Below are 25,535 nucleotides of genomic sequence, written 5' to 3' on the forward strand. Positions count from 1 at the left end.
ACCAACACAATTTTACATTGACAAATTATTCTTTTAAATTATCTTATTCAATCATATTACAATAAATTTTTACATTTTTCATAAAATTATTTTTTTAAAAAGAAAATTGAATTATGTTACATTATTAATTACATATTTTCATAATGATAATCCTAGTAAGTTTATGCTCATATTTTGAACTTTATATATTAGGAAAACAAAATCTTCAGTATATTAAAAAATTATGATTAGCAAATCCTCTCGTATTCTAAAACAGGTTTGTAATTGTTAGAATTTTTGTTTTGAAAAATTTAATATTAATTTCTTTTTTTATATATTTAGGCTTTCTTGTAATTTAAACTGGTTTATCATTTTCTTTAATATTAGAATATTATCTCTCATCATGTATATTAACTCATTTAAAAGTTATTTTTAATATCTCCATGAAACGAATCTCTTAAAATGTCAAATGATTAGGAACTTAACCAGAGGCGGAGCTTATAAGGAGCAGGCGGGGGCCACGGCCCCCCCAAACTTTTCCAATTTTTTTTTCAATTTTTTTAAATTATATGTATTTTTTTTAAATTCTGTATATTTTTAAATTATTTAAATTAAATATATCTTTTAAAATTAGATAGTATTACATTGAAAAATTAATGAAAATTAAATTAATTATTATTTTTATTTCTTTTACAAAGTATAATATTTAATGTTAATAAATAAAAAAATATAAAATTAAATATAATAAATCAAAACAATTATTAAGATAATTTTTATTTTTTCTTCTTATTGTTTTTTGAGTTTTTCATATGTTGTAGTCATCTCTTACTTTTACCTAATTTCTTTTGTTACCAAAGACAAAAAAAGTTAAACAGAAACTCATTATTTTTGTTCTCATTCTTTATATCTTTTCTCCCATTTTTAAAGAAAAAAACTTGTGTCACTTGACAGTGAAATACTTGTTTAATATTTAATACTATTTTTTATCTCATGACATTTTGTATATTAGTTTTTATGAATATAGAAGAGTAAATAATGTATTATGTGATTTTTTATAAACAATTTTTAAGTGGACTTGATTATCATAATTTTTTGTTGTCTCTTAATCTTTTATTAGATTATGATAAATTATTTGTTAGTCTTAAACTTATTTTTTAAATAGGTATATTGATGAAAAACAAAAGAATAAATCTATTTTTTAAAATTGATAAAAGAGAAGTGAAGATCAAAATAGGACAATATAGTTGGTCACCGCATAACAATGAAATAAAATGTTTGTGATGACTTTTGTATCGATATGTGCACATTAGTAAAATAGAAAATGAATACTTGTAGATAATATGGTTATTTATATTGAAAAAAAGGTGAAAAATTTAGTTATGATCGAATAATTTGATAAGTTCAAGAATATGAAAAAATAATGGATAATTCTTCGTATATGTGTAGTTTCTTTTATAGTTATAACTATACTAAATTATCTATTTATTTTTTTATTGAATTAGTAATAGTAATGTTAAATATATAAATTTTAAGTATATTATTTTGGCTCCCCCAATAATTTTGGTCAAGATCCGCCACTGAACTTAACTTTCATTGAACTATTATATATGAGTTGAATTTGATTGTTATAATCTTATAAACTACTAATAATGAGAGTAACATCATCCAAAGAAGACATACCAACTAAGGAATCAAATTCCTCCACCACTTGAGCTAAAGAGTCCTTAACCTTTCATCAATTACATTAAGACCATAATGTTGTTGTATTTTATGATAATTGTTTATTATTAAATAACATTGACATCTTATTGTAACCGTCTACAATTAGATAGATTATAACTAATCATTTTATAATTTGAATAAAATAGAAGAACTTCTCATATTTCACATTAACAATAAACATGCATATTTCCATTCAAATTTGATTAGACAAATAAAATAATAAATCAATATCAACTAAAATACGTGCGAAAAACCTCGAGACTTATGTAATATGTATATCATGTTAGAATTAATTGACGAATTAATTCTATTAGTGACTCATTCGAAATAGTATGATAGGACCAATTCTGATTTAATTAAGATATAAAGACTTATTGATTATTATTATGGGAAGTGATAATAAAATAAAATAAAGATAAAGATAAAATAAAAACCAACTTGATGGACGTTGGTTTATAAAAGGAATTCTGTCTCTGACTATAAGGTTCTTTTCACAGTAACCCATCAAGAACGTGTGAGAAGAGAAAGAAAGGCAAAGAGATAGATTGAGAAACGGTGGTTAAAGAGCACACAAGATTATAAATTGAAGAACACATATTCACATGATCTCTCATGGATCAAGGTTGGTTAGTGCTCTATTATGATTTATCGTGTGAGAATTATAAATCTTAAAGATCCTTAATTAGTTTTACATGTGGTATCATAGCAAGGTCGTAGGATTTATGATTCTCCTATTATGTGATGTTTCTCCTTTATAATGTTTTCCCCTAATATTATAAACCCTAATTAAAGATTTAGGGGTTTTATTTGTTTTATGCTGCGTTGATGTAAATTATAACCGTTTCTCTTTTGATTGGATCAAGTCGCGTGTTAAGACATTGTCACTGTTTGTGGTGAAAGCTTTTCTGTTATGTGCATATGTGCATAATTGAATTTGGCAAAGAGTTTCATCTTTTTCCATGATTTAAATAGTGCATGCGTGAAGTGACATGATCTGGTTTTTATGTGAATGCGTTAGTTTTTATTTTGGAATCACATATAATTAATGGAGTGATATACAATTAATGGAGTGATGTGAACCATTAATGTCATTGATGAATATTAATGTCATTGATATATAAACTGATGCAGCATGAATTGTGTGTTATGATTGCAATAAATGATATTATTAATTGAATGAAAATCATTCTCAACCGACGCACGAACGTGAATGGTTTGTGTTTGTTTTTTTTTTTTCAAAATCGAATAATTGATGTTTATTAGGATTTTTTATTGGTTTACGTCACCAATAAATTAATATTAATTATTTTATTTATATAAATAATTAATAATTTTATTTTAATTTATAATAATATTTATGTTTGTTATTGTTAAATTAAAATTAATGAAGATGCTATATAAAGTTTATAGCAATTAAATGTGTATTTATTTATTTGAAATTAAGTATGATAAATTTTGTTAGTCACGAAAGTGACCAAAATTTTAAAGTTTATATGATTTCAAATGATTAATGTTTTTATTTTAATTACTCATAGTATGGATGCTAAATTATGAATAATTAAATTTGTGGGTTAATTGAAATTCATTAATTATAAGACATTTAAGGATCGCCCAAAGGTTGATTAATTATTCTCAAAATTATCTAGTATGCGTCACTAATGAGCATGATTGTAGATAATTTTGTATGCGTCACTAGTTTTATTTATATACCCAAAGGTAGTAGGTGATTCTAGTTGATGCATATTTTAATTATCAATAATGTTATAATATGATTAGCATCATTATGTTTATGTTTGTATATTATTGGATCTCCCAAAGGAGAACATTAGTATGCATAGAATGATTGTTTATATCTAAATCTGTTTTTACGTTTAGTTTTATGCTCAAAGCATTGATGTTAGGCATGTGTTAATTGCAGTCTCTATTTCAGTATCTTTACACTCGCATGCTTCGTCTGTTCCAGTCTTTAATGGGTTGAATTTTCCTGACTGGAGTGAGCAAATCCAATTTCACTTAGGTGTGTTGGATCTTGATCTAGCTTTTCAAGTTGAAAAGCCGACTGCTATCACAGATGCTAGTAGCAATGAAGAGAAAGCCCATTACAAAGCTTGTGCAAGATCAAACAGACTTAGCTTAATGTTTATGAGAATGAGCATAGCAAGCAATATAAAGTCAGCTCTTCCCAAAATTGATGACGCAAAAGAATTTATGAAATTTGTGGAAGAGCGCTCCCAAACTGTTGATAAGTCTCTCGCTGGGACACTGATGAGTACGTTGACCACTATGAAGTTTAATGGTTCGCATACTATGCATGAGCATGTGATCGAGATGACAAATATTGCAACAAGACTTAAGTCTTTAAGAATGGTAGTGGATGAAGGTTTTCTCATGCAGTTCATTCTGAACTCATTATCGTTTGAGTATGGTCTGTTCCAGATGAACTACAACACCATGAAAGACAAGTGGAATGTGCATGAATTGCACAGTATGCTAGTTCAGGAGGAGACCCGACTGAAGAACTTAGGAAGCCACTTTATTCAATATGTAAAGAATCAAGGAGCTGTTGGAAAGAAAGTTGCTAAGAAACATGGAAAGGGTAAAGGACCACTGAAGATTGACGACTCCTCAACCAAAATCCAGAAGAAAAATGACAAATGTCATTTCTGCGGGAAGTCTGGACATTTCCAGAAGGACTGCATAAAGCATAGAGCTTGGTTCGAAAAGAAAGGTGAGCATAATGCTTATGTATGTTCCGAATCAAACTTAACTGAAGTTCCCCATAATACATGGTGGATTGATTCTGGATGTACGACTCATGTTTCTAATGTGATGCAGGGATTTCTTACAACCCGAACCATAAACCCAAATGAGAAGTTTGTCTTCATGGGCAATAAAGAGAAAGTTCTAGTGGAAACGGTCGAGACTTATCGTCTAATCCTCGACACTGGATATCACTTAGACCTTATGGATACTTTTTATGTACCTAGTATCACTAGAAATTTAATTTCTTTGTCTAAGCTTGATGTTGCTGGATACTCTTTTAAGTTTGGGAATGGTTGTTTCAGTTTGTTTAAGCGTACTTTTATGATTGGATCTGGTACACTTTATGATGGTTTATAAATTGAATTTGGATAATTTATATGTTGAAACTCTTATGACTTTGCATCACAATGTTGGCACTAAACGTAGTTTAGTGGATGAACGATCTGCTTACTTGTGGCATAAATGTTTGGGACATATTTTCAAAGAAAGAATGCACAGATTAGTAAAGAATGAAATCCTTCCGGATTGAGATTTTACTGATCTAAATGTGTGTGTAGATTGTATTAAAGGCAAACAAACTAAACACACAAAGAAAGGAGTCACGAGAAGCACTCAGCTTCTTGAAATCATACACACCGATATATGTAGTCCATTTGGTGTAAATTCTTTCAATAAAGAGAAGTACTTCATCACCTTTATTGATGATTTTTCGCGTTATGGACATGTCTATCTACTGCATGAGAAATCTTAGACAGTAAATGCCTTGGAAGTTTATATAAATGAAGTGGAAAGGCAATTAGACAGAAAGGTGAAAATCGTAAGGTCTGATAGAGGTGGTGAGTATTATGGAAGATATGATGAAAGTGGACAACACCCTGATCCGTTCGCTAAGTTCCTTGAGAAACGTGGTATTTGTGCTCAATACACAATGCCAGACACACCACAACAAAATGGTGTATCAGAAAGGCGTAATCGAACCTTAATGGATATGGTTAGGAGTATGTTAAGTAATTCATGTTTACCTGTATCATTGTGGATGTATGCTTTAAAAACTGCCATGTATTTGTTGAACAGGGTTCCTAGTAAAGTTGTTCAAAAGACTCCTTTTGAGTTATGGACGAATAGGAAACCCAGTTTGAGACACCTGCATGTTTGGGGTTGTCAGGCAGAAGTAAGAATATACAATCCGCAAAAAAAGAAACTGGATGAAAGAACAATCAATGGATTTTTCATTGGTTATCCAGAAAAATCAAAAGGGTATATGTTTTACTGTCCTACCCATAGTACAAGAATCGTTGAAACTTAAAATGCTCGGTTCATTGAAAATGGTGAAACCAGAGGGAGTGAAGCTTCACGAAATGTGGAGATTAAGGAAGTTAGAGTACAAGTTCCTATAACTAGTACTTCTTTATCAAGAGTTGTTGTTCCACACGTTTTAGAAACTCACAACAATCAAGAAGAACAACAAATTAATGATCCCGAGGTTAATAATGAACCGATAATAGAACAATCACAAGAAATAGTATTAAGAAGATATCACAGAGATAGAAAGTTTGCTATTTCGAATGACTATGTGGTTTATCTACAAGAGTCAGACAATGACTTAAGTATTGATAATGATCCAATTTCTTTTTCAAAAGCCATTAATGGTGATAATTATGATAAGTGGTTAGATGCCATGAAAGATGAGCTTAAATCAATGGCACATAATGACGTATGGAACCTTGTGGAATTGTCAGAAGGATAAAAGAGAGTTGGGTGTAAATGGGTCTTTAAGACTAAGCGTGACTCTCAAGGCAATATTGAACGTTACAAGGCCCATCTTGTTGCCAAAGGTTTTACTCAGAAGGATGACATTGACTATAAGGAAACATTTTCGCCTGTTTCTAAGAAAGATTCTTTTAGAATTATCATGGCATTAGTAGTTCATTATGATATTGAGTTGCATCAAATGGATGTTAAAACTGCTTTTCTGAATGGGGATTTAGAAGAGGATGTCTATATGGACCAACCGGTGGGGTTCGCTGAAGAAGGAAAGGAGCACATGGTGTGTAAACTTAAGAGATCGATATATGGACTTAAACAAGCTTCTCGGCAATGGTATCTTAAGTTCAATGATACTATTGTGTCCTTTGGATTTAAGGAAAACACCGTTGATCGGTGTATATATCTGAAGGTCAGTGGGAGTAAGTTTATATTTCTGATTTTGTATGTTGATGATATCTTGCTTGCGACTAATGATCTTGGTCTATTAAGTGAGACTAAGAGGTTTCTCTCTAATAACTTTGAAATGAAAGATATGGGTGAGGCATACTATGTGATATGAATAGAAATATTCTGTGACAGATCACAATGACGGTTAGGTTTGTCTCAGAATGCATATATTAATAAAGTTTTAGAGAGATTCAGAATGGATAAATGTTCAGCATCTCCTGTTCCAATACATAAAGGAGACAAGTTTAGTCTCATGCAATGTCCAAAGAATGATTTGGAACGGAAACATATGGAAAATATCCCTTATGCATCTGTTGTTGGGAGTTTGATGTATGCTCAAACATGTACGAGGCCAGATATTAGCTTTGCAGTTGGTATGCTTGGTAGATACCAAAGTAATCCAGGTCTGGAGCATTGGAAAGCTGCAAAGAAAGTTTTAAGATACCTACAAGGAACAAAGAATCACATGCTTACTTATAGAAAATCTGATCACCTTGAGGTGATAGGTTATACAGATTCAGACTTTGTCGGCTGTGTGGATACAAGAAAGTCTACATTTAGTTATATGTATCTTTTAGCCGGAGGAGCGATTTCATGGAAAAGTGTGAAGCAGTCTGTCATTGCTGCATCCACCATGGAAGCTGAATTTGTGGCATGCTTTGAGGCCACAGTTCAGGCTAATTGGTTGCGAAACTTTATTTCAGGACTTGGAATAGTCGACAGTATTTCCAAGCCGCTGAAAACTTATTGTGATAATTCCGCAACAGTCTTCTTTTCTAAAAATGACAAGTATTCTAAAGGTGCTAAACATATGGAGTTGAAATACTTTGTCGTTAAAGAAGAAGTTCAGAAACGTAAAGTGTCAATAGAACATATTAGCACAGATCTTATGATTGCTGACCCTTTAACAAAAGGGTTACCGCCCAAATTGTATGATGGTCATGTAAAGAATATGGGCATTAAGTTTACTAGTGAATGTTGAATGTTAATGTTTTGAATATTTATGTGACACTCTGAGCTCCCTAATGTATAAATTTCTGAAATCTGTGTTTTCTTCTTTATGTTTATGCATGCAAATTATGATGAAGAAAACAAATTATGTTATGTTATTGCTTTGTAAAATGACATTATGTTTGAACCATTATGGACTTCTCGTTTTTAAGGTCATATTAAGGAGAAATGGATGATATAATAGTACATGGAAGGGATCATGTCGATCAAATGATGTGTGATCGTCATGACTCTTATTATTTCTGTATCTTTAATTATGGGAAGTGATAATAAAATAAAATAAAGATAAAGATAAAATAAAAACCAACTTGATGGACGTTGGTTTATAAAAGGAATTGGGGTTCTGTCTCTGGCTATAAGGTTCTTTTCACAATAACCTATCAAGAACGTGTGAGAAGAGAAAGAAAGACAAAGAGATAGATTGGGACACAGTGGTTGAAAAGCACAGAAGATTATAAATTGAAGAACACATATTCATAGGATCTCTCATGGATCAAGGTTGATTAGTGCTCTATTATGATTTATCGTGTGAGCATTGGTGGAAGTATGAAGGGACAGGGTGGAGCCACGGCTCCCCCAACAATTTTTTTTTTAATTTTTTTCTATATATTTAAAAAATAATTTTTATAAATTTTTATTTTATTTATATTAATTGATTTTTATTTTATTTTATTTTCTATATATTTTAAAAAATATATTTATATATTATTACTTTATTTATATATTATTACTTATTTATATATTATTACCTTATTTATATTAATTTAGTTTGAAAAATCTTTTTTAAAATTTAAAAATTACGTTTTTTTTCTAATATAATTTTTAAAATTTTTTTATTTAGTTTCTCTCTTCCGTGCTTTCATCTCTTTCTCTCGTTTTATTTTCATCTCAATTTTCACCTTCAATTTTTTATTATTTTAAAAATCAAATTGCACTACGACAAAATTGAAGAGTTAAGGAACATTTTGGACCGAACAATTTCTTCTTTTGAGTAAGTTCATCTTTTCCTTTTTATTTTTGAAGCAATATGTTTCTCTCTTGTATGTGGCTTTTCTACGCTCTAAGTATATCTTTATCTGTTAGAAATCATAAAATCATGCTTTAATTGTTGATCAAACTCTTCTTTGTGTAGATAAAGCTATTTTAGGCTTTGAAGTTGTGTAAGGGAAGAACAAGTTTAGGAATCTACTCTAAGGTAAGGAAAGCTAATCATTTAGAAGTTATTAATTTTCTTAAAATATTGAGTCTTGCTTTTAAGATTTAATTATTCATAATTTTATCTTTTTGTAAATAGGTGAGAGGTGAAAATTTTATATTAGAAAAATTATGATAAAGAGTAAAAGAATTGATTCTTTTTTCAAGAGGAAGGCTTGTGATAAAGATGAAAAAAATGCATTTACATCATCTAAAATTGAGAAACTTCATGAGAATCCAAATATTGAAGAAAATGAAAAACAACTCTCTAAGGTTCCTAAAGTTACATATAATGAATTTGAAAATACTTTTAAAACGTGATCCGGAAAAGCGTCTTCAAATTTGGCAATACCCACCAAATTAAATTGATGAGGTACAAATGGCTTATCTAAAATGGGGTCCATATCAAATGTGTCTAGAAAATTATCCATTGTTATATTATTTAGATTCTATTGTCATGAGTGCTTATTTTGAATAAAAATAATAATATAAAGAAATTGATTTTTTTTTAATTAAAAAAATTGATTTTTTAATTAAAGAAATAATTTATATATAACAAATATAATTTGATCACCCTAAAATTTTTGGTCAAGTTCCGTCACTGCGTGTGAGAATTTTAAATCTTAAAGATCCTTAATTAGTTTTCTATGTAAACCATACTTCCAACATACAATCATGATTCATGAATGAACATCTCACCTGATGCACTGTCAACGCTCCACATTCAAACTCTTCAATATTTTTATCATTTACAAATAAATATTTTTCTTTTATATATTTTTAATAAATAAAAATATTTTTATACTTTTATAAAACGATATTTGTATTCTCTGTTCTATTTAAAATTTAATAGACAAATTGATATATATATATATATATATATAGCATTTATATTAAATTGTAACTATTTTTCATTATAAGAAAATTAGTTTATATTTATTTCAAAGGCACTTTTGTAGTAGTTCATATTTAGGTTCATGTTATTGTTTACTTTATTTTTTAAATAATACACCTAATTAATTTAAACATTAAGACATTATAAAATAAATGTTTACGCGGAATATTAATATTGTTTTTTTTTATATATATTTGTATCGATAAAACGTAATGAGAAGTTAGAAAAATGGATGATTTAAGAAAAGAAAAATGATGATTTGACAAAAAAATTCGATAAATTTTGACAAACTTCCTAATATGATAAAAAAAATACTATTTTATTATTTTATCTTGATCTAAAAATAAAAATTAATCTATTTAATTTTATTTATGAAAATTTTGTCAAAAGGAAATTTTATCAAAAAAATATTTCCCGAAAGAAAAATTAGTTATAATAAGGTTAATTAAGTAAAATTGGAATTTTTTATGCATATATTATATTTTTCTTAGCATGCGTGAATTAAAACGATAGAGAGAGGATTATCTATTGTAATTTAATGTGTTTTTGTTCGTATGAAACTACAATTAAAATGATAGAGAGTATTGCATATTAATTTATTGGGTGCTTCTTCTAAACCTCCATAGTTTGTTCCTATACCCCATATATTTGGAAATTTTAATTTTACCTTCTTTTTTCTTTTTTTAGTTATGGATTATATGATTTGAAATGTATTTTTTATTTTATATTCTGAATTATACAATTCGAAATATATTTTTATTTACATTTCACATTACACAATCCAAAATAAATTTTTATACAATTCATAATACAAATTTTACATTATGGATTATACAATTCTGAATGCAAAATCAGAAAGACATTATGGATTTACAATACAAAATTTGTATCATAGATTGTATAATTTGAATACATTTTTTATTTTACATTCCAGATTGTATAATCTAAAATATAAGATTTATGTTACTAATTATACAATCCAAAATGGATAAGGCTCATCCATCTCCAATTCTACAACTCCATTAAAGTTTTTGTGCACCTCCATGCCACCACTAGTACAAAATTACATTTTAACAACAATACATTACATTGATTTAGTAAAAAATGATGTAATAAAAATGTGGTGGCAATTTTGTAATTAAAGAAACACATATTACATCGGTTGTAATTAAAACTGATGTAACATTGGCTTAAAAATCTCAAAGACTCCCTCAGACCAACGTAGTACTCATTTCTTTCTTATTCTTCAAATCTTTTCTCTCCCATTGAAGCCCGAAATCTTTTCCCGGAACACAACTTCCTTCCTCTTCATATTCATCTTTGGATTTTCGTTTTTCTCTCAAATCTTTGTTCAACATTGTTGGTCTGCTCACCCTCGTTGCTCCTCAAGCCAACAGTGGTTTGCTCGATGTCGTTGGTGCTCCGCTGTACTCTGCTCGTTCTTGGCATTGTTGGATCTACTTTGCTGACCCTACTTATGCTAGATTTGTTCTTCTCATTGCTTCGTTGCTACATATGCTCTGTTCGTCGTCACCGTTGCTGGATTTGCTTCGCTTGTCGCCGCCACTGTTGGATTTACTATGCTCGTCGTCGCCGCTGCTGGATCAGCTATGTTCATCGCCGTTGTTGCTAGATCTGATCCTCTCATCATCATCATCGTCACTGGATTTGCTTGTTCGTCGTCACTGGATCTACTCGTTCGTCATCACCACTGGATCTGCTTTGTTCGTCGTCCCTACTCTGCCTGTCGTTGCTGCTCTGTTCGATGTCGTTGTTGTTCCATTCGACATCGCTGCTACTCTGTTCAACGTCATTGCTGCTTTTTTCATCATAAGTGTTAGTTTGCCATATAGATTGTTATTCATGTTAAAATACTTTGAGTGAAAGTTGTTGTTGCTTTGACATTTGATTTGATTATCTTTTGTTAAATACTACCCTCTATAAATGCTTCCATATTGAGTGGCTCAAGGCTTGCTGGATTTCTATTCTGTGTAATTATTTTGTTAAAAATGGATATTGCATAAGTTTTCATTCTTTTCCAATGAAGATTGCTAGCTCGAGCACTGAAATCACTACATCAAAAATGACTTTAGGCAACACTAAATTTGTCCACGACTATAAAAGTGTTGCCTAATCATAGTATAGGCAACAATTTTACACACATCGCTTAAAGTATTCCAATGGCAACGTTTTACAAAATGTGGATACTTTATGCCACATTTATTTCCATGTTGCCTTTAAATGTGTGGGCTATACCATAAAACTGTTGTCTATAATAAATTTTAAAAAATAAATTTAATAATTTCGGAAGCGCCACGTATCAATGTGTTAGTGAAATCAGTGTCTAAAAAAAATAAAAAGGCTATAATTTTTCCCTCCACTTTGCTAATTCTTAGTTTCCACTCACTCACTGTCCAAATTAAACCCTATTTCCATCAGGGCTTCCTCTTCTGGACTCCATCACCACTGATTGTGAAACCCTTCACACCGTCCATCATCAATCGCACACCGTCTCACGGCCATCGACTTACCACCGTGCTCGTCGCGCCGTCATCACTTCCGGTGGTCGTCGCGCTGTCATCACTTCCCGTGGTCGTCACGCGATTCACCCTCGTTGTCGAGCCGTATCAGTTCACCTTCGTCGTCGCCCCGTCGTCAGTTCTCTTCGTCGCCGCGCCGTCATCGGTTCACTTTCATCGTCGCGCAGTCATCGGCGTGTCTATGTTCTCTGGTATGCTCCACTTTCAGATTTATTTTTCATTTCAGTTTCAATGAGTTGCTATTTGTTTGAAAATAGTCAAAGAGCTTTGTGATGGGGCTTCGTAGGGTGTCAGGTCCTTTGACGAGGATGTTTGGATATCTAATGCTGGAAACAGTAGATAGTATTAATATTTGTAGATCATTTTGATAAGCTAAGAACAAAGAGTTTCTATTCACCCTTGTTTTGAATGAAAGCCTGAACTCGGAACTGAAACAGTAGGTTCAAATTTATTACCTTTCTCTACAAGTCCAATTTGTTCTCTAATCCATCTAACTTGAAAATTCTTCAAATTCACGCAAGGGGTTGCCTGACCAAGGGCCCTAGTTTAACAGATTCTCAAGGGATGTAAATTAACTAAATAAAATACTATTGATGATCATCGAACAAAAACAGAGCTCCAGAGACTTAAAGAAAAACATTGTGTCACTTACATTGCATCAGTATTGATTGAAATGATAATGTTGAAAACAGTTCCACCACCATAGCCTTTCTCAATGATCAGTTTAGAACCATACCACATGGCAAGTGCATAGGTGGAAAATATAATCAACAAAAGTATTCCCATTCCAAACCCTGAAGCCAGCCCTTGTTCAACAGTTGTAATATAAGATATTCTTAACTTGTTATTATACTTTTTTATTGCTTTTTTCTCACTGGTGAAAGAGGCAACCTGGTTAAAAATCAGGATGTCATGGAATATGCCAAAATACCAAAAACAATGCATAAACTATCTATAAGTAAGTTTCCCACCCGCTATCCCAATCTGATTAATTTTTTGCAGAAATATTTTCTATGGTCATTGTTATCCAATGATATAGGTAATCACCATTCAAAACTGGATATATTTGGACACTTGATGAAAATATACATTCCACTTTTATACTTGAATCCTTGGGGTTTGGTCATGTATAGTGCTAGGACATTTCTTGTGTATTATTCGTTTTGTCTCTAGTAGGGTCTTCACATGGTTGTTCTTGGAAAGCAGTTGTGAGTTAAGAAAGAACAATTTTAAAAATCTTCAACTTCTTATCTTCAGATAAGTCTACCATTGAGTCTCCTGTATACTATTAGACCAATGAAACCATAGGCCTTTCAATGGAACATGTGACAGTTAAGAAGCTAGAGAGCTTCTTCTCAACAAAATAAAATTTCTATAGCTTGTATCCCATCTGTATAGTTATAAAGAGCCAACTAAAAAATGTAAAGTCATTTTCAAAAAGGAAACATATTATTGTGACTTTTCTTGTTCAGTTGTAGATTTAATGGATTAAGTATTTTGTACAAAATGGAATTTAGGAATATTTGCCCATTATATGTAGATTCCAAGCTTGTCAATGGTGACTTCTCGTATCCAAAAATCCTCGTCAAATGTATATATTGAATTATTTTATAATAACTTTCATTAATTAATTTTTTTATATATACATTAATGAATATATAAAATAATTCAATCTTTGTATATATTGAATTATTTTATAATAACTTTCATTCTCAGGTAATTAATTAATTAATTAATAATAACTTTTATTAAATTAACCTAATATGTTGGTAAATCATTTATTATTATAAAGTACCATTTTATTCTATGATCAAGAAATAAAAAAAGTTAATGATCTGAGATATAAAGACAGAAATTCCAGATAGAAATCATATCAGAGTCCGTAAAGTAACCTAGAAAAACATGCACCTCTAGTCCATCTGAACAAAGTGGTATTGGACTTTTATATTAGGGCATCATTGAATTCTTCTCTCACATTTTTCATGCTTTAATCATTAAAGTGAAACATCCAAGTCTGCATTAATCAAACATACTGTCAACTGATTTATAAACACTGTGAGATTGTGGCCTATCAAAATTCAAAGTACCTATAACTACAGCTACTGCAATCGTCTTGTGAAAGTTTATATTGTCATCAAAAGGGATTATTCGACTTAGAAACTATTCTCTTAGCTTCGTAAGTGTTCTTCTGCACATGGTTAGGACAATCAGAGCCATGTTGAGCTTGAGAGTCTTAGCAGCTCCCTTTGCAAAGCGGACACAATAACCCATGACTTCATAGGCACCTTTTTGTCTGTATTGTTTGAACTTCCATATATAAAGCACCAAGTTTATGACCAACCATAGTGCCACAACCCATATTACTTTCAATTTATCTAAGGCAAATTCTGTGATTTTAGATACGTATTTGCTCATGGTGGTCCTATACTTGCTCGGTATCATAGCTTTACTCAACACTACAACCTTTTAAACAACGACAGCTAGAATGTGTTTCCATGGAGTAGTAGAGAGTGAAAAACAAAAAATATTACCAAAATGCTGAAAAATATTTAAGTTTCTTTGGTTCACCCTCTCCACACATGGATGTTAGTTACTTGTATTAGTTTCTTTGGTAGGATTTTACACGCGATGTATTAGTTACTTGTGTTAAATTAGGTGTCTTTTTCAGACAGTTTCAAGGTTTTTGCCATGGTTAAAATGAAATCATTTATTATATATATTGACTCAACCTTTATTATTTATATAAATATTTCTATAATGGTCATTGGATATATTAATATTTGTATTTGTTTCTTTCTAATACCGTGTGTTACATAGGTTGTTCCATAACCGATGTAAAGGGTACCAAATTTATTATATCGCTAATTATTACATCGAGTCTAAAACCGATGTAATAGGCTATAAAAAACAATGTAGAACATAATTTTTGTACTAGTGCACGAGTGTGTCTCCCTTCCACTGTCAAGTCATTGTGGTGCCCTTTACTGGAGATGTTGTTAGTGTCGTTGACAGAATTCCTTTCTCGCTCTCCAAAAATCGCTTAACACTCCTCCATGGCTTCCATCTCTAGCAAACCTTCATTCTCTCTTCATGATCAATTTGATGTCACTCACGATGAGGGCGAAGCAAGGTGACAATGGTGAATGGATGAAGATGTAGATGGTGAGTGGAAATGGGTGTAGATGGAGAGGATGAGAGTGTGAAAGGTTGAACATTTTTTACAGTTTTGCAGTGTTCTATGTGTAGTGAAAGTGGTGAAGGTATGGTAATACGTAGTGCTCAGTGTTGTTCCATTCGAGGGAGGTGGACGACATTGGAGGAAAAAAGAGAAGAGGGGTGTATATTTATATAAAAATTAAATTTGATTTCAATTTAGAGATGGACAAAATTGTTCCATTTAAAAAAATAATTGAGAATAATTGAATCAAAATAATATTATAGGAACTGAATTAAACATAAGTAATGACAACCGTCGTACTGACATTAACACGTGACACTCTTACGACCACGTGGCATGATGCTGATTAGACATGTAAACAATTTTTTTAAATTAAGAAAAATAAAAATAAAACAAAAAATCACGAATTGACAAGTGACATACACTATTAAGATGTCTTTTAACTATTTAAACTTTACTACAAATGACTAAATTGACAAAAATTAAGACTTCATTAAAAAATGGACTATATTAAATAAACTTAAGAAAATTAAGAACTAAATTAGAATTTAAGCCTAAATTTTATATATAAAGAAAATATTTATTCAATTTATGTATAAGTATAATCAATAATTAATTACATACTTTTCATGTTTTTATCAAATACGATAAATATGTTGCGTTATATTTTATATAAAGAAAAATAATTAATTTATATATAAGTATAATTTGAAGTACAATTCAATGGCAATAAGATTTAATATATTATAATTTATCTCATTTTATGTTTATTCAATACAATAAAAAATGTTATGTACTATATAAGGAAAATACGTAATTAATTTCTATACAAGCATAATGTAATGCGCAATAAAAGACACTTTTAATATATTACTAAGCTCAGTTACATTTTTATTTATTAAAATTATTAATATTATAGAAGAAAAATAATTAATTTATATATAAGTATTATCAATGCAGAACAGATAACAATAAACTCGACATCAACTCAAACATGCATTAAGTACTTCCTTTTGTATTCAAATATAAATAAAATCCTTAAAATCTCATTCTGGATGTTAATTCATTAGGTTTTTTATTTTATTTTATGAAAAAAAACAATATTTACTAAATTAACCTCTTAATATTTAATATGTTGATTTTAAATAATTTTAAGGATGTTTTTATAATCATGAAATTAAATATATTGAAATTGGTTTATATTTCAATTCTCTAAACTTGAATTATTTTTACTAAATTTTAGCTCAGATATTTCCATATTCTTTTTGCTATTTTGTTTAGGGGTGGCAAAACGGGCTGGGTCCAACAGGCCAGCCCGTCAGCCCGTGGTAAAAGGAACGAGCTGGGTTGAAGATTTCAACCCGTCAGCCCGTTCTGGCCCGTTCCGTCCAGCCCGTCAACTTGACGGGCCAAAGTACGGGCTGACCCGTCCTGGCCCGTTGGCCCGTTTTAAAAAAATAAAATAAAATAAAAATAATTAAAAAGATTAATTTTTTAGATTATATATTTTAAATGTAGAAATATATAATAGTATTGTAATTTAAATCATTAACACCTACAAATTAAGTTTGAATTATTAGTTATAATTGAATAATTTAATATGTAAATTTAATAATTATTTTAACTTATCTAATTAAAAATATTAACTAATCAATTAAAAGTTAAAATAATATTTTATTTGATTAAGTATGACTTTAATAATAATTTATATGTATATATAAACAAATTTAAAAAATAAAACAAATTAAAAAATTTGAAAACTAATTAAAAAAATTAAAAAAAAAACTAGACGGGCCAGCCCAGCCCGGCCCGTTAGCCCGTCCTATACGGGACAGGTTGTGATTATTGACCCGTTTCTATTTGACGGGTCAGCCTGTCTCGGCCCGTTTTTTGACGGGCCACATACAGGCCGGACCAAAACGGGCCGGGCTGGCCCGTTTGCCACCCCTAATTTTGTTGTATTGTATCATGTAATCCAGTCACATGTGAATTTGTTTTCTTTCTCATTTATTATTTACTGTGTGCTTTTACTAAATCTTTTATAAAAGAAAATATATGTATTTTTTTTTATGGAATTTCAATTCTGAATAGAAGGCTATTAAACCAAAATATTAATTTGCCAAAAGAAACACTGCCATTTATTTGAAAATTAAATGCTGTGTATATACATCTATTAATTTTAGTATAAAACCTTATTGTCATCTTGCTGCTATCTGTGCATGCAAAGTTAATCCTTTCTCTTTCTACACGTTTCTCTATCTTTATTTCTTATTTATTATTTTTCGTAAATTTTGATAGAGTTAATCACAATGATTATCATTCAACTTAATTAACTTCTTATTAAATTATATATATATATATATATATATATTTTTTTTGCTTTAGTTTCTAATAATTTGTAAGAGGTTTTGAGCTAAAGATGCCTCCTGGGACGCTTGAAGTTATTCTAATAAGCGCAAAAGGCCTTCACAACAGTGATTTTTTCGGTAAGAAATGCGAATCTAGACGTACTTTGGCTTAGAAATTTTTTTCAAAAAAAATTGCGGTCTCAAAGTACTTTTGAATTCAATGGCTCTTCTTCTTATTTCTTTTATTTCTACAGTTAAACTTTTATTTAAAAATTCAAAATAGTCAAAGATTATCAGTTCTGTGTATATTTTTGATGAACAGGGAAAATGGATCCTTATGTGATTCTCACTTATCGCAATCAGGAGCACCGAAGCACTGTGGCTAAAGGTGTACATTATTTTGCTTTCTTTATTGTTATTTTCTCAGTTTTGGCTTTGATATATTTTTCAACAATTTTATAAAACTAATAATACTAATCTTAAATAAGGTCATAAGTATTTGAATTCTGCAGATGTAAAAAAAAGTGCTTGATTAGATTTTTTTTGATATATTAATTAGAAGGGGAATAAGATGTGTGTTACAGGTGCAGGGTCTAAACCCCATTGGAATGAAAGCTTTCTTTTCACTATTTGTGACAGTGCCACTGAACTTAATCTGAGGCTAATGGACAAGGATACGTTTACTAGTGATGATTTCCTTGGCGAGACAAGGTTAGTAAAAAATCTTCTTACCATTGTAGCAAGTTATAAATTTTCTTCTGATTGGATTAAGAGTAAAAATGTTGCTAACACATTATATTGAGTTAAAAATATTTACAGTAAGGTACAAATTGGATTGAAAATTTATACAAATCTCATTCTTATACTTGAATCATACATTAAATATATCTTTTCATTGTACAAACTTAATTTTCTTTAAAGTTTTAAGAAAAAAATATTATTTTACATTTTTTTTTCTGCTTCTTTCTTTTGATGTCCAATTGGTAAACTCATGAAAATGGGTTAAGGCGGAGATGGTGTCACCGGACATGGTGGCTGTGGTGATGTGAGAACCATTGATGGGATCACGCCTTTGGACATCCTAAGACTCATTACCTAGAATTTTTTTCTTTAAGGATGCTGTCCCAGGATTGACTCACATCGAACCCAAGAAACTGGGGCTGTGTTTGGAGTTTGTTCAATCCGTATTGGCTCGCGGTTGGGACAAGAGACAGGGAGAATCTGATGGGCTGAATTTGTTTTTTGTTTTTATTTTTCTGTGAAACTAAAGGGTGCATGGAGAAGATATTTGTCAATCTTTTCAAATCCTCCTTCACCTGTTAACTCCTTCAATCTGCTGCATTTCTCCACTGCTTAGGTAATTAAGGTCAATGCTTCCTCCAGGTTCAAATCCTCCTTCATTACCATAAGCTTGTTTTACGAGCATACAAAATATGTAAATAGAAAAGAAAAATAGGAAAATATTAGAAAAAAGGTTTTTTTTTTTAAATTATACAACGAAAAGATTTTGTGTAATATTAAAAATATGAGGATGTATTTTATATAATTTTTTTTTAATTTCTCATGGGCTAAGGGTCGTACATTTTTATTCCTATAAAATAAAATCTTATTATATTATTTTATTTTAGATATAAAAAATATTTTATTATTATTTTGGATTGTACATGTTTGTTCTATTATTTTTATTTTAAGAGTGTATAGAATACTTTTGGATAGAAGAGGTAGTGAACAAAGAAAGTTGTTTGAATTGAGAAATAAAAAAGACAGAAAAAAGTGAATAAAAATGAATGAAAATATGGTAGATGATTTGATTGATGAAAAAAATATTTTTATAACAATTATAAAAATTAATTTTTAAAAATATAAATTAAAATTAAGTTAAAATAACAATTATTTATATTCTTTTAACAAATAAAGAATTATATTTTAAAATAATAATATATGAAAGTATATTACTTTACATGTTACAAAACTTTAAATTAATCAAATTTTTATTTATTATTTAAAATTTTAATTGTTAATATAATCAATTATGACTTTATTGATAGCTGATTATATATCTATTTTTTTTCCTGTAAATATTCCTTCTAGAAAATTTAAAAAATCTATTATTTCATTTTGTCTGTTTATTTTATTTTTGTGTTTTTTTAACTATACATTTACTCTATTCCGCTTATAGTATTATAAATAATTATCCAAAACATCATTTTTAATATTTTTAGTAAATAACATGTGAATAGTTCATTATAAAACTTAATTTCAGTTATGACATAGGAACCTTTTACTAAGATGATATTTTATCTGCTTTTCATAGAATACAAATAATGAATTGGGTATATAATTTAGTTTACAGAGACAATTAGAAATATATATATATATATATATATATATATATATATATATATATATATATATATATATATATATATATATATATATATATATGTGTGTGTGTCATGCAAGACTGAGACTTTAAATGCTTAAATGCAGATATTAGTCAGATGCTGAACTTTGACCAAAATTACATATGTGAGGGTTAATGGGATGTTAGAATTTAATTACAAGTGTCACTCAAATGCTGAACTTTAATAAAATAATAATAAACACAGTTTTTAAAACTAATTTGAAAATAATATATATATAAACCAAATTAAATATTAACATGTAGATATAAAGTAGTTGAAAAATATTACGAGATACGTATTCATAGAAATACAAAACATCATGCAAGTTTTATTCTTTATTTAATAAATTTTGCTGTAACTTTTCTTTGTGATGAACTTTAATGAAAATAGCATAGACTAATTTTTTTTTTTTTTACTATCGACAAGTAAATATGTATTTAAATAAGTGTATTTGGGACACTCAAATTCTTATATATCAATTGTTTTTTAAAATGTTAAAATACTTTAGTCCTACAGTATAGATATTCTATTTTATCGAGAGTTAATTTTTATAGTCTATTTTTGTGTCTTCTCCTGTTTTACATCTTGATAATAGGATTAATATTACAAATTTATGTATGTTTTCATGTATGTCTACTATGAAAAGTTCAAATGATTTGAACTAATCATTTGACTATCTTTACGTAACTTCAATAAAAAGCCAGAGGCATCACAATATTGATTTAGAGTAAATAAGATGTGATACTATGAAAAGTTCAAATGATTTGAACTAATCATTTGACTATCTTTACGTAACTTCAATAAAAAGCCAGAGGCATCACAACATTGATTTAGAGTGAATAAGATTGAATAAGATGTGATAGATTTGTTGTATACATTTTTATCCTAAATTTCATCTTATATCTAGTGTTATATTGTTAATTTAGTCACTGATGTTTTCACGCCATCACTCTTATTTTAGTCCAATTCTTGGAATTGTTCAAATGTCACATAAGGACAAAACTCCTTCCTATGATTTTGTATTCTCCTTTTAAGATTAGTCTCTTTTGTTTCAGAATAAATTAATTTATCTAGAGTATGTTATATGAATTATGTTAGTACATAATGTCATATTGTAAGTATGTGTCATAATGATTTATAAGTAATTACATGTATATGTATCTTATTGTAAAGTTTTAATGCATTGAACATGACATAAATATCGATCAAAATATAGAAAAAATGATTTTTTTATTTTTGTTCTTATCTGTCCATATCCTTATTTTTGTTCTTATCTGTGTCCATATCCTTAACTGGGTAAGTATAGAATTTCTTTTTTATACACCTTTATTTTTCTAAACACATCATAAATTCTTTGATTTCATATACTCCAAATAAATAGTTACTCACATTCTCATCCAAATAACTTTTCTTTTCTATTTAGTTCGGTTAGGTGATAATGATTGAAATTTTTTCTTACTTCATTATAATATACATTATTAACATGTATCCAAATATTACACATTTATCATACTTTAATCGTTACATTCAAATAATAGATGACTTGTTGTATCCCCACTTTCACTCTCACTGCATAACAAACATAGTTCATTTCTCAAATCTACGTACCCTTCTTTTTAGTTGTTCCTGACTGTGTGATTTCATTCGTTTTCTGAACTAAGTGCACTCACACACATATGTATGCAGAATTAATCTGGAAGGCGTGTTGAATGTGGGGAGCATTCCAGAAACTTCTTACAATGTTGTGAAGAACCAAAACTACTGTGGGGAGCTTAAAGTGGCACTCACCTTTAATCCTGAGGTAAAAAATTATCACTTATTTTAACAAAAATGGTTAATTAATTGTTGTTCCAATTTATTCATTTTGTAATAATTTGTGGTTGCAGATATGCTACTGACAAGAATTAAGGCGTGTGAGATAAGTGGATGAAGGATTCAGGAAATTACTAGCATCTGAAGTCACATTATCTTCCCTTTTCCCATAATAAAGTTGTTCAAAATTACATTATAATTGGCTTTGTGTTGGTATGATTCTATTTTCATCTCAAACTTCAATTCTATTAAAGTTTCTTTGCAAGGTCACTAATTACTGATTAGGACAAGGTTCAATATGATCCAAATATAATATTAATAATTGGTAAACATTCTCTCAGGACCAAAGTAAAATAATCATGATTCATTAAAACTCGATAAGCCCTAACTGTAACACTAATGGTTGATTAAAATCAAGTTTCAAATGTAACAATTATAATTGTAAGAGGTCCACACTAACTATAAATGTGACATTGCAATTTCTTCTCTACCATAAGTGTATTAAGAATTTAAAATGTTTGAGTGGGAACCTTTCAAATTATATAATGCAAAACTTATTTGGATAGTATAAGATTTAGAATTTAAAAATATATTTCAAATTATATAATATAAAAATATTATTCCGTGAAATTTGAAATACGTTTTTTAATTTAAAAATGTATTTTGAATAAAGTAGGAAATGTCTCTTAAGAGAACATTTTGTCTTTTAATTAACATTGCAAGAAGTCTTTTCCAAAACATTATTGGTTTACATGTTTTCAATGATATTCTCTAAAATGTTAATAAAATAAGTACTTTGCACATATAGAGAGTCCTTGGTCAAACATTCCCCGAATGAGAATGAAAAGATAAGTTAACTACCTCAAGAGATAAGAAAAAAAAAAGTCTTAATAAATTTTTGTAATATTATATTTAATTTTATGTTTAACGTATTAACATTAAATAATTTTATATAAAAAATTAAAATCATTAGAGTCAATTTGACCACACACTAAACTTTTTTAGTTAAAAAATAATTTAAATTTTAAAAAGTTTGACTTTCAAAATATCAAAACCAATAAATTGTCGTCCATAATTTTGGATAAGTTTGGAATCGTATGCGACACAAATTCGACACAGATAAATATTTAGCATCAACTTTTAACCGACGTTAAGTACTTTTTTTTTTCTTATAGTGATTTAATTATTATAGATTATATATTATTATTTTCTAACTTTTGTTTCGTAACTCTTGAAGACTAAACTTAATTATTTTTTCTCCTTTCATTCCTAAACCTTAATTGATTTATATCTGAGATTATGTAATATATCCTTTTGCATTTGGAACAGGAATCGGGTCTGCAATTGAGAATTATACCATTGTATTCTGGCGGTTTTTATTTTTTTTTTTTATTTGAAGTTTTTTAAAATAGGTCTAAGTCGTCACCCTACCGGTTTCTTTTTTTAAAAAAAAAAATCGATTTATTAATTTATAAAATGAAATCGTCCTCTTCATTTTCATTTTTATTTTGGTTTCGAAGAAAGAGCATATTTTTGGAAAGAAAAAGTTCTCCAAAGAGCCAAGTTTAATGAGAAGGGTAGGTGGCACAAGATTTCAATTGAATGCAAGAACAAGGAAAATAATAATGGGGAGTCTCTGAGTGGAGTTCAGCCAGAGATAGAGATAAGGATTGATGGGTACTTGATGATTCATGTGAAGCACCTCCAGTGGAAGTTTAGAAGCAACTAGGACTAAATGTAGATCTTATAAAAACGAATTATAATTGCAACATAAAAAAAATAAAAATAAAAGTGAAGTCGTCATTTACTAGAACAACTTCACTTTTTTTAAATTAATTGAAACCGGATTTATAGATGACGACTTTACTTTTTGAAAAAAATAAAAGAAACTGGCAGGGTGGAGGACGACTTCACTTGTAATGTCGTCCTTCACCCTAACGACTTGTTCTTATTTTATAAAAAAAATTCAACGGACCTTTTTTACGAATTTGACTTGAAAAAGACCTTCAAATATAATATTCATATTGCGTTCTTAATGAGCTTCATGCACATCATAGTTTAATAAGAAAAAAACATATTACTTTTAAAACTATAAACTTGAACTATACTTAATCGACCTGCATATAAAAAAGGTTAAAATACTCATTGGTCCATGTTTTTATTGAAAAATCTCAAATAGGTTATAAGATTTTTTTTAGTCTCAATTAGGTCCATATTTTTTAAAATGTGTAACAATTAGGCCCATTCTGTTAGTATAGAGTTAACGGTGTTAAAGATGTGCCACGTGTCAACTCCACATTTTTTTGAATTTTTTATAAATTTTTTAATTTTTTTTAATTTTTTTTTAAAATTATTCATGCCACTGCCACGTGTCACATCAATATTGTGCCACGTGTCAAGTCAGTAAGGTGACACGTGTCAAATCATTGTCTGAATATCAATTTGGTCCATATATCTGTTATTTTTATTAGTCCATTTTTTAAAATTTTTTAAATATATTTATTTTAACTTTTTACAAAATTGTTTTAAAATTTTATATTTAAATTTATAAAATTGTTAATTTTAAACCAACTCTAACATTTGTATATAAATTATTTAAAACAATTTTGTAACAAGTTAAAATAAATATTTTAAAATTTTAAAACAAAATATAAAATAAACCTAATATTGTTAAAATGATTAATAAAAATATCATTATAAAATTTATATAAAAGTTAAATTTGATCTCAATTTGGAGAGGATGAAATTGAAAATTAAAAAAAAAGGACTGAAATATAATTAAAATAATAAATATATGGACCAAATTGATATTCAAATAATGACTTGACACATGTCACCTTACTGACTTGACACGTGGCACAATATTGATGTGACACGTGGCATGAATAATTTAAAAAGAAATTCAAAAATTCAAAAAAATGAGAAGATGACACGTGGCATATCCTTAACACCGTTAACACCATACTAACAGAATGAGTCTAATTGTTACACATTTTCAAAAATATGGACCTAATTGAGACTAAAAAAAATCTTATGACCTATTTAAGATTTTTCAACAAAAACATGGACCAAGGGAGTATTTTAACCTATAAAAAATAATAATTTATTACATTTTCTATTAAGAGAATGAATTAAAAAAAAAAAAAAGACTAACATCGTATGATTTCAACTTTAAGAAATAAAAAAGTTGTAGTACTCTCGTGAGGTTAACGATGATAAATATTTTATACACATTAATAAATTTATCGTTGGAAGTAATTTTCAAATGTTTTATTTTAATTTTTAATTTACTTTTTTATAATAATAATAAAATAAAAAATGGGTTTAATATACATATTTGTCTTAATTTCGTACTTTCAGCTAATTTGACTTTGTTTTACCGTTTTTTATCATAATTTTTTAAAATATTATTTTTTATCGATTTTCGTTGCATTAGATTATAATTTTTTAAGACTTCAAAATGAATATATAGTT

At 28.8% G+C, this 25,535-nt stretch overlaps 1 protein-coding gene across 1 annotated transcript; it reads left to right on the forward strand.

The window, feature by feature from the left end:
- The first annotated feature begins 6,816 nt into the window (after window positions 1-6,816).
- LOC114183197 lies at window positions 6,817-22,314 on the forward strand. Its single transcript, XM_028070125.1, has 7 exons — window positions 6,817-6,827; window positions 11,050-11,614; window positions 12,140-12,509; window positions 18,167-18,232; window positions 18,429-18,555; window positions 21,936-22,050; window positions 22,136-22,314. The coding sequence occupies exons 1-7, from the start codon at window positions 6,817-6,819 to the stop codon at window positions 22,145-22,147; spliced, it is 1,266 nt and encodes a 421-aa protein (XP_027925926.1). The 3' UTR covers window positions 22,148-22,314.
- The last annotated feature ends 3,221 nt before the right edge of the window (window positions 22,315-25,535 follow it).

This window comes from Vigna unguiculata, chromosome 5 (genome assembly GCF_004118075.2).
Source record: "Vigna unguiculata cultivar IT97K-499-35 chromosome 5, ASM411807v1, whole genome shotgun sequence".
Lineage (NCBI taxonomy): Eukaryota > Viridiplantae > Streptophyta > Magnoliopsida > Fabales > Fabaceae > Vigna > Vigna unguiculata.

Coding starts and splice junctions, on each gene's coding strand:
- LOC114183197 (XM_028070125.1), top strand. Junction 11,615..12,139: donor CTGCTTTTTTCATCATAAGT/GTTAGTTTGCCA, acceptor AAAAATAAAAAG/GCTATAATTTTTCCCTCCAC. Junction 18,556..21,935: donor GATTTCCTTGGCGAGACAAG/GTTAGTAAAAAA, acceptor ATATGTATGCAG/AATTAATCTGGAAGGCGTGT.